Source organism: Chiloscyllium plagiosum, unplaced genomic scaffold (assembly GCF_037043375.1).
Source record: "Chiloscyllium plagiosum isolate Xiang-an unplaced genomic scaffold, Cpla_swu_hap1 HiC_scaffold_11, whole genome shotgun sequence".
Taxonomy (NCBI): Eukaryota; Metazoa; Chordata; class Chondrichthyes; order Orectolobiformes; family Hemiscylliidae; genus Chiloscyllium; species Chiloscyllium plagiosum.
This window is the reverse complement of record NW_028270149.1, coordinates 76,579,438-76,590,798: the sequence shown is the minus strand read 5'-3', so window position 1 is coordinate 76,590,798 and position 11,361 is coordinate 76,579,438. Positions and strand designations below refer to the sequence as shown.

Here is an 11,361-nt window from a genome sequence, read left to right as displayed (position 1 = left end):
TTCTGATCAATGATTAAACCCAGGATATTGATAGTGGGGGTTTCAGTGATGGTAACACCATTGACTGTCAAGGGGCGATGGTTACATTGACTCTTATTGGTGATGGTTATGCTGGGCATTTATGTGGTACGAATGTTACTTGCCACTTGTCAGCCCAGGCCTGGATACTGTCCAGATCAGGTCCCTGAGGCGTTTTTTTAGAATTACGGCTGACAGGAACCTAGCATACACGAACCTATTGAATTGCTGTGGCCAAGTGCATGTGGAACAAATAATGTATTTTATTCAGTTCTGAGCACAAAATCTGTGTTAAAATCAAATACTTCACAAAAAAAACCCTTAGCCTAATTATATTGTGATTAAGTCAAATTAAGGACTACAAAACAATAATAGATGTACGTGGTTAAAATTATTCAATTGAAGAAACATTTCCATTTCTACAGTGCCTATCATATTATTAAGAAGTCCCAAAGTACATTACAACTAATGAAGTATTTATTTAAAGGGTAGCCACTGTTGACAGAAACAGTGTCACAATCTTAAAAGGTATGAGTGATGTGTCAACACTGATCATAATGGTGCAATTCGCTTGAGGAGTCTAGTCAGGGCTATCTTGATGTCAGGAGCACTCCATTCCATCTTTTCTGCATTTGCCAAGCAGTGAGGCAGTAACGAGTCGCAATTTGATGAGGATGAAAGCTTGTTAAAACCCTCATTAATGTCGCCTCAGTACTATTCGGCTTCTTTTTATCTTACCTGACAAGGAGAGACACCAAGGAACCATGACATGGAAATTAGAGCTGGCACATGGTGAGGTCAACGTGCCAATGGCTGCCACCAGCCTCCATGTTCGCCAGGATCACTTGCACCATCAGAGTGCACAATCCATGCACTGTCCATCCCCAGACACTGACATCCAACATCTGCCAAACCCTCTCTGACCCATGGTTGGATGTTTAGCGACTCTGAACCTGCACTGTGGGGTACATTGTCAATAGGAATCGCAATAGGATGCGTTCTGCATGGGGACAGGAACCCAGCTCACAGATTGTACCAGGTTGCATCGCAGGGCTGTTCACTTGCCCTCTTAAAGTGTATTCACTGAGTGCCCACCTGCAGGCTCACAGCATCCATGCCTTGCCTTATGTTGTCAGTTTTAAATGTAGTCAGCCCACCAGGCAGCTTGCCTTGCTGCTCAGCAGTCCTCAGTCAATGGGGGTGTACATTATGTTGTATGTCAGGGTGCTAGGTCAATCTCACACCTTCTCCACGTGACAGTAAACACACAGCATGTGCAGCAACCATTTCTCAAAAACTTAGTGAAGTCATTCTGTCTGATGTCCATGGAGCGGGCTGTCAGTCGGGGGCTCCTGGCACAGTTTGTCAAGGGCAGCTTTCAATACCACTCCAGGGGATTGCCCAAAGGAAGCCATCAGGTCACGGTGGTCTCAAGCAGGGTGCACATGCCTCTGTAGTCTGCGGAGTGGTCATCTGGCTCTGCAGTGGCCTGTCCAGCAGGTAGGATCATCACCATTAGGAACAAGTCAGGAATCAGGGCATATCTTGCCCGACACTGTCCACTCAACTCACTTAAAGACAATGGGTCACAATCCATCTGTCAGATTCTTCTGCAAAGAATAAGGAAAAGTGGGAGCAGTGGAGGGGCTGTGAGAAGGGCAACCATTGCCAGGGACCTGGGCAGGTAGGTTTTGGGATCAGTCTTCAGGACTGAAGAGAACTGGCTCTTAACCCATTATTTTGGAGTCCATCCTGTCTTAATAAGCTTAAGACATGAGCAAAGGTTGCCATCATTGGCAGACTCCAGCCAATTTGCCACTTTATAATGTTTCCTTCATTCAAATCGCTGCTAGGCTACTGATATCTTGAGGCAGAAGATGAGGATGTGAGGCTACAAGGAGAGAAGGAGAGGTGAGAATGGTCATGGTGGATGATGGTATGAGATTACTATAGTAGGAGCTGCCTCAGGGGCAATAGGTCTGAGGAGTTTCATGTTAAAAAGAAAGATGCCAATTTCAAGCATTCTGATAGGAGTTGACTGCACATCTGGATAGTGTTTACAGGGAATATCATCACTCTTCCTATGGCAGTGAAAACTAAACCTGCCTTGAATTGTTTTCTTGGCTCCAGCCTTTTCCAAGCTGCTGTCTGAGATTACATTGTGATTGATCAAAGGGCAGTACTGAAATGTATAAAGAAGATGATTGAAGTTTTCATGGTGCATTCTTCACGCTTCGTTTAAGGTTTCTTTCCAAACCAGTGAATCACAATTATCAAAGCAATAGAAGCTCAAAGCAAAAACATTTCTACAAATCCAGAGGATCAAGGTTCAATACACAGGAAGATTCTGACACATTCTGGGAACCCAGTGATCTACCATTAATGAGTCACGTTCTGCTGTCCCAGTGCACGGGAAATCTGTAACGCACAGACTAACCTCAGAGTGATCATTGTCAAATCCCTTCAATAGAATGGGTTTCTCCCATTCAAAACAGGCCTGGTGCGCTGACCCAACTATTGGATAACTATTGGGAAGAATAGTCCTTAAACAAGTAAGAGCAAAGTTTTAGACCAGGGATTTGTTACATCGAAACATGTTGCATAAAGTGTACAAACATAGAATAAAATAGGTTTCCTCATCTCTCTCATTTTCCTTCCAAAAAATCCTGGCATGTTAAATCACATCTAAATTGTCAAATGCGGGCTGAGAGTAGTGGAAGAGACATGGATTTAAAATAATTGACAGAAGCATTAGAGGACAGATGGGGAATAATTTCCTCAGCCAGGGCATAGAGGGGACCTGGAACTCACTGCCTGAACAAGTTGTAGTGGTAGTAACTGTCGCAACATGTAAGAAATACTTTGATGTTTCCTTGAAGAGCAGCAAGCTGCAGGGTTTGTGATCCAGGGCTGGAAGGCAGCATTATGCTGGTTATATTCTGTAACCAACAGCAGCAGGGTATGCTAAATAGGCTCCTCTGTATCAGTGAGCTTCTATAATTCTCTCATTTCTGTGAAGCAATGATGGAGGTGTCCAGATCCATCATCTGGTGTTGCAGATCAGCACCAACTAAAGTGCGCTAAACAACAAATCTTTAATACATAGAAAGGATCATGTATCTTTTCTTTGGTGAGGTACATAAGTGTGCAAAAGGAGGTAGTTTTGTTGCCAGTTTTGTTGCAGGGATTAATGCTGCAGTTCTCTGAAGCGATGCAAGCTCTGAGGGATAGATAACCATATCTCGTTCCCATGTCTTGTAAGGACAATGCCCTCCTGGGTCAAGAAAGTAATTTTGTAAAGACTGAAGGGTCTGTTTCTATGCAATATGACTCTATGACACTGGCTTTGCATGAGAGGAAAGCTACAGCAGTGCCCCTACTCAGAATGGAGTTAACATCAGAACCAGAACACTACAATGTAATCAGACCTGAATCTTTGTATGAATTAAGATCAGCTATAAGTGACTACCTAGTCCAAAAGACTGATTCAGATGGAAGATGACACATCACTGTAATCCGTCTGTGTTCCCTTGTAGCTCGCTTCATGTGATATACAGCAGGCACCGTGACATTTGAATTTTTCTTCCGATCAAACCACATTATAGTCAGTCTGAGGTTTAACAGGTGAGTCAGATCAAAGGAGGATCAATGTTCTCCAATCTTTGATCCATGAATTTGTGTTAAGTGCCTCAGTTTATGTCCTCTTCATAGACAACACTCTCACTTTGATTAATGTCTTCATTTACCTGCTGGGCCACCTGCAGGTTTTGATGTGTAGAAACCACAGTTCATCCAATCAATTCATCTTTTCTAAATATAGTGCTGAATCCTTTGTACTAGTTAATCAGCTGTTGCAGGACACCCAACCAACGTTTCCGATCAAGGACGTTTCTGTGTCAATGATGCTTGTGATTTGAATTTTTCATGGTGCAAACATTACTGCAGGGAGACGGAGTGATTGCCTGTGGGTTATGTTGAAATGTGTATCTCTGGTAAAAGACGAGGAATGAAGGTAGTAAACAGCGCTGAACCCGCACAACCTTCACACTGAGACACAATGGCACCACATTCACAAGAGACATTTGGTAGTATTTGGGGAACTTGCAAGTCTTCAGTGCATTAGAAAGTAACAAAACTTTACAATCCACAGACTCATGCCCAAAGAGAATAACACTTATCAATCAGAGAAAATCCTTTTCCACTTCAAAATGCTCACGGACAAGTTTAAAGATTCCCTTCTCTACAGTGGTGAGAAGCTTTAAGATTAGTGTGTTCCTGATTCCAATTCTGGTCCTTCTTCATGGTCAAATAACTTTAAGTACCTTTCCATGGCCAGTTATTCTAAGATCCCAAAAATTGCTAATCACCTGGCTGTGGCTTCCTGTGTCAAAATGCTGGTCCAGCCCCTATTGTAGATGCCCACTGTGTCATGGAAAATCTTCACACAATCTTTGAACAAGAATTGGTGGAAGCTCCTTTGTCAGCTGGAAATGACTGTGAGTAATACTATTACAAACTCAAACGGCTCCATCCAAGCAGCATTCGTATAAAATGAGGGAGTTCACCTCAGCTTTAAAGTAAGAGGAAAGAGAAATTAAACATCATGTTAAATGTTTCACTGATACCTTCATCCAACCTACTTCTTTTGTGTGTTTATAAATGCCAAGGATGCAACTTCTAGCATAGCCTTCAATCTTGCTCAACCGGATGTCTTGCAAGTGGATTAATTCTTCTCTCTTTGAAATTATACTTGTGTTGTGGTGCAGAGTTCCTTCCCTCTAAAATCTTCTTATGAATGATGCTTTGTTTCTGCTCTCAAAATGATTAAGTTTGCATTTTCAAAGCAGTAGAAGATTATTTGTGTTGCTCCCAAAGTGATACAAAATGTGTGTTTTTGCAGCAATGCGATATTTCTTACACATGAACAATCAGTAAACATTGGTGCAGTAAAGATAATCTTTGTTAGCATACTATTACAATACAGATATAATGGTGGAAAGCTGAACAGCAAATTTAAACATACCAATAGCATCAAATCAGCTAGCTTCTTGCACTCCAAGAGTTGTTATTAAGTAATTATCTGCTTTTGAAGCACAATTATTAAATTTTTCACATTATAATACACTAACAGTCATTGATCTAAATACGTGGATGCATTTTCACATTCAGCTATAGAGTATGTGGATAAAGAGCTGGTCAGAAACACATCAAAGTCAGCTGCCATTTACTGTGAAGCTTTTATTCCACATCAACAATCACTGAATAACAGCGATAGGAAACATTTTGGTGCAGTGTATTTGGTGCAGTGAATGTAAAATTATGAGAAAAGCATTAAGATATCTAATGTAGCCAAATGTGGTACCTGATATATCCAAATAGTGTGTATTTTCAGTCAAATGTCATGGAATAAAAGCATTATTGAAACCATAATTTCAGTTTTCATTTGGTTTTATAAAATCTAATACAAAAAAATTGTCCTATCAGATCAAAGCTGAGGAATTCCTTTTGATAATTGTACTGGGTGAACAATGGATTAGATTGAATGATGTTTCTCTGTCAGGCTACTTCATGGGGTTAATGCCCAACTTAAAACAATGGACCAAGGTATGCCAGATGAATGTGTGAAGTGCTTATTTGCTAAAATGATTAATTGCAGTCTAGGCCAGAAGACGCTCCTCAGCACACTCAGTGCCATCAAAACAAATTTCGATATTCTAAAGTGTCATCAAACCACAACAAAATATTTTCTGAAAATTCACCTCTCTATGAATCTCAAAACAAGATAGACATTATTATAATTTCAAATCTGTTGGAACATTGAAGACTAGCTTTGATTTTCGCACTGAACATAGTCTAGCACCACAGAAGAGCTAGCAGCTCCAGTCACCAGTGTCCATCTCTTATTTGTTATGGGCTTCAATGGTGTGGCCAGTTAGGCAGAATAACAGACCAGCAAGCAGGGCCAAAGGAATCCCAGCAGCCGCAAACATGAAGGACCATCCGTATTGCACATGGACTAGGATATCCATGCAGCTGTTCCTTCTCTCCAGCAGTATGTATCTTTCCAAATCCACAACAAGTTCCTTCCATATTACAAACAGAAATATCAGGATGGAAAATAAAATTCCTGCGAAGAAAGAAACTCAATTGAGGTGGGGCAGTTCACATTTTAACACTGTTTTGGCAAAAGGCAAAATATCCATCTGATCTGAACACAACCAGCTAATCTACAACATAATTCAATGGTAAAAGATTGCGCTCCCAATAAAAGCTGAGGAATTTTACATGGGAGAATATAAACAGTACAAGTTTTAACAAAAACCTTTACTGTGCTCCAAGAACCAAACAGAAAGCTTATCTGAGTAGAGCTGTCAGGTATGATCAGAGACATTTTTAAGTATGTAATAACCTTACATTTGGATCAGTTTTGTTTATTTATTATGGAGTGTAACTATTCATTGACAACCCTAATTGCTCTGGGAAGGTAATGATGAGCTGCCTTCTTGAACTGCTACAGTCCGTGTAGTGGTGAGTCACCACAATGTATCTCGTAGATTGTACACATTGCTCCCAGGTACACTGGGATTGAGGCTGTGAGTTCTTAAAGTGAGGGAAGAGATGTAAATCCAATGGACTATTTTGTCCTGGATGGCGTCAAGCTTCTTTAGTGTTGTTAGAGTTGCACTCTCCAGCAAGTGGATAGTATTCCTTCACACTCTTGACTCGTCCTTAGGTTCTGATGGAAAGGTTTTGGTGAGTCAGAGGGGGAGTTACTCCTTAGCATTCCCTGCCACATATAAACAGTTGCCTTTTTTTAATGACTATAACAGTTCAGTTTAAAGTCAATGTTAACCTCAAGAATGTTGGCAGTGAGGGATTCAGTGACGGTAAAGCCATTGAATGTCGAGTGAACATGATTAGATTCCTTCTTGCTTGCACTGTATTTGCCTTGGCATTAGCCACTTATCAGCCAAACCTGAATGTTGTCCAGGTTTTACTGCAAGCAGGCAAGGACTGCTTCAGCACCCGGGGAGTTATGGTGGCCAACCTGGATGGGCCATTCCTGGGAGATGTTTGGTGAGGGATAACAGTTTTTCAATCCTTCTTTTCAACTGTAGTCATCTTTGTATTGGGATGCTGTTTGATGACAGAATTGAGCAAGGTTGCAATGAATACCTACTTTTCCTTCTGATGGTGTAAATCTCCTTCCCGTAGATCTTCTCAATTCTCTTCAGCTTTCAGGTCTACTGAAACCTGGGAAGGCCACAAGCTCGGTATTAAAATTGCAAAGCACATGAACTCAGAGGCTTCCAGCATCAAATATTCCAAGTGCCAAGCCAGCTCATGACAATACTTGACTGCCCAGTCCTTATCCTGTAACTACTCAATGCAAAATGGGGTGGGTTCCAATTGAGTTAAGATTTTTAAAATGTTAATCTGTGATCAGAACTAACATAAACCTTCCAGAAAGATAAAAAGCAAACAGTGAAACTTGCAAATGACACATACTGGTCTGCCTTGTCTTATAAATTTCAAAATTGGAGTCCAGTTTGACCAAAGCACTCTCTTCCAGTTAAGAAATTCACCCCATTCTTAGGAACAGACCAAAGTCATTAAAGTTAAAGGCCGAATTATATCAGAAATCAGCTAAGTGTCACTTATTCATGTTTCATGGAGGTCATCTCTCCAGAAGGTCTGCTGAGTTTTCTCTTACAATCATCTCATTCTCATCCCATTAATGATGTACAATGCACCGATGGTGCTGCATTTGTCCTACTCTCCCACTCGCTGTCGGTGCTAGTTCACATCACTGCCAGGATATCCCCGGGTCTCCAGTGATATCTTTGAACCTTAGCCATTCACCAGATTAAGCATTGGTAGTGTGGAATTGTCCTTCACTGTGCTTGTAGTCAGACAGCCACCACAAGCTAACACTCCACTGGACACATGGGTGCCAGGGCTGACACTTCATTGAACATAGAACAGCATAATTCTACAGTTTTGCAAATTAAGCACTAAGCCACATAGCCGAGCTGTCCTTAACCACATCACACCTTACAATTGACTGTAAATCTAACCCTAACCCTAATCCCACATCACATCTAGCTTAGTCAGTGCTACCATCATTAATACCTAACATCTTATCAATAGTTTAACATGGGGCCAACACAATACTGGAAACTCTTCAAACATTTGAAGGCACCAACTTTCATTCAGCAACTGTAAAAATCAACAAATAAACAAATGGACTCGATCAGAGTTTGTCTCACATGACAGAAAGGGTTGCTTGCCTTTCAAGCACCATTTACTGGAGCCATGTATCAGATAAGTCCTGTCTGGTTTGTTGCACCACACACTGCATTGTTCTATCACGTAAAAGGTGATATTTCTCCTGCTCAACAGCCTAAAGTTCATCCGGGGGAGATTTTTCCCATTCCATCAGGTCTTTAGCTTCCATCACATCCCCTCTCTGTCTGCTCCCATTGTGCAGAGCAGTTCCTGCTAGAATAATGCAGCACATTCAGCCCATACTATCCTGCCCTTCCAGGTCCATCCCAGACACTTACTGTTGGCTCCATTTGACCCTGGAGGAAGAATGAGCTGCAATGTAACTATGCCAAGCCTTGGTCAGAAGTGAATGCAATGGAGCCATCAGCCATGGTGGCAGAGGGTAGCCATTGTGCCCTAGTAACAAGCCTTGCTAAGGCTCTGACATCTTTCATGTAGCATGAACCTGAGAGCTCTCAAGGATCCGAGCATCATGGCAGCTCCCAGGGTACTGGACACACTCCTCTAAGATGTGATACTGATGACCACAGCTGACTTGTACCCCGCTGGAATAGAAGCCTTTTCTATTGATGAACTCGGTTGCGTTATGGTGTGGCCTTCTCAATGTGGTGCCTATCATGCCCTGCATTTGGAGGAAGTCTACAGTATTAGCAAAGCCTGTTGTCTGGGCTGCAGCACTGAACTCATCTCAAACAGAGCAAAGAAATGCAGTCATGGGATGTGGGCGCACATTGCTGTTAGCAGCTCTTCTGCACTTGTGGGCCAAAGGTTGAGAGATCACTCACAGGCTGTTTTGAATGAATCAGTTTCATAAAGGTTCATTGCAGCTGTTATCCTGACAGGCAGCAGGATAGGAAGGCCACCCACTTCTTCATGTGGCTAGCATCTGCATCCCACATAGTGGGATACTGCATACATTTCACACACACAATGCGATAATTGCAGATATCTTCAGCCTTATACTATGCAAATGCCTGATTGCTGCAATTGTTCCTTGAAGGACCTCATGTCACTTATGAATGGAGCCCACATGTCGGGACAGCAAGAAACACAGGCTCCACCCACTCCAGGTGCTGTGGCAGCCGTTTTCCATTCATAGTTCTTATTCAGGAGTCGATTCAATATGGCAGGCAACACAAGCTGCACTTGGCACTGAATCTCAGGCTCAGCCTGGTAAGCATGAGTGCCCCCGACTCACCATGTCCCATTCTTCCTGGCAGTCCTTGGATAGCCCATCACTATTGACCCTCCACATGCTGCCAAACATTGCCTGGAATTAAGTCCACGCCTCTTATCTTTTCTTCCTGAGTCCTGCCTCTACAATGTGGTCATGTTCACCATCCTGCATCATCGAGACCTTGGTGGTGGTAACAACTGATAACTCCACATCCTGCAGTATTTCATGCCCTCTCATGCACTAGCATGCACCCCCATTGCATATTGAAGATCGCCCCTTCTCCATCTCTCTCTCCCATCTGCCTCCTGGGTTTCTGCCTCTAATCCCCAACATTGAGTTCCCAAACATAGTAGTTTCCCAGATAACAGCCCCATTCTGCTGACCCCCCACCCCCCACCCCCACATCAGGACTGACCATTTTCCATTCCCTTGACTGTTGTGAAATGGGTTCCTAAATGTGCACATCCCGAATGGATGACTGACCGTGTTCAAGCCCCTGGACTATGCTTGGATGATGCTCTTGACTTGACTGAGGATTACACCCCTTAGACTTTGAGATGGACAGTCATTTGGGGATGTTGCACAAGTAGTGTGTTTGGCACATGATTTTCTGTGAGCCTGACATAGCATGGTGCCATACAGCAATATGCCTACCCCCTTGACTGATGACCACTGACAACCATGACAAGCTTCATGACTGCGTGACTACGTAAAGTAGCATTGGAAGGCAGAAGTACTGTAACCATTAAGGTGTGGCTGAGGGAAGAGATGACAACTATCAAGTATGCAGTGAGCATTGAAAAAGGGATTAAGTGACTGAGCTCTGTAAGACCAAGCAGGCAGCCCTGAGATGCAACTTGGTCCAATCAGTAAGCTGGATTGTGGAACGGAGATCAACCATGATGATACTGTGAGGCAGGTGAGATACCAAGGTCAGTGGATCGGGGATTGCAGGAGGTGGCTGCCCATGGAGAATGGCCTCAGATGTTGGTGCCACATGTCCAAGTTGAAGATGTGGACGGTGAAGTGATGAGCTGGAATCACCAGGGAACTGCCCTGACTCTCATGTCAGGAATTGTCTGGTTTCTATCCGGCTGTTAGGGGATTGGGAACTGATTTATTAATGAGATGTTAATGGGTAATAGTGAGACCTAGATGTATGCTAATGCATGTAAATTGGCACCTCACCACTCACTATGAGAATCTCACCTCACTGTTCAACACCACTTTGGGAAATGGTTCTTTGCGCTCATGAGAGATTCAGAATCCCCTTGCTGGCCATCTCACACAATTTCCCCAACTTTCTCAGGGCCTAGATCATTCTGAGCCGAGGGAAATTCTATTGAATGAGATCATCTCTTGTTCAGCTACCTGATGTTTCTTTCCTCCCCTACACTAATGGAGGCACTTAATATTAACAGTGGAACGCTGCGATGATGCAGGATGTAGATCAACATTGTTCTGGTTACATAAGTTATTCACCCCGCCAATGGCTATATTGAGCCTGATGATTCTGGGGATTTTCCATTTTCCATTGATGCTCCTTTCCCTAAAGGAGGGACAAATCCACACTGCATTTCACAGCAGGTTTAACAAGTTTATAGTCTGGTTGACAGCCAGCTGCCAAATAAATCCAATGGAAAATTCCTGGCCTGTGTGTCAATTTGGTAACTTGATAGCAATTGCCATTCTATGATCTGAATTAGAGTAGCATGCACAAAGATCACATGAGCTGGACAGCAGCTGACTCTGAGCTGGAGGCACGCCTGAGCATCAGTGACCCTTTAGATGGTAATAATGATAAAAGGCGTGCAGCTCTGCTTCGGGGACAGCGGTATGACTGGCTTGGATACAGTTAATTTGAATGAATGAAGACT

General features: G+C 42.8%; 1 protein-coding gene across 1 annotated transcript in view; it reads right to left on the bottom strand.

Moving 5' to 3' along the window:
• Positions 1-269: 269 nt before the first annotated feature.
• The window catches only part of LOC122557105 (transmembrane protein 182-like), a 51,990-nt gene continuing 40,898 nt past the window's right edge, over positions 270-11,361 (bottom strand). Inside the window, exon 5 of the mRNA XM_043704424.2 lies at positions 270-6,145. Within this exon, the coding sequence (XP_043560359.1) occupies positions 5,919-6,145 (227 nt within the window). The 3' untranslated portion in view covers positions 270-5,918. The remainder of the gene's footprint in view (positions 6,146-11,361) is intronic.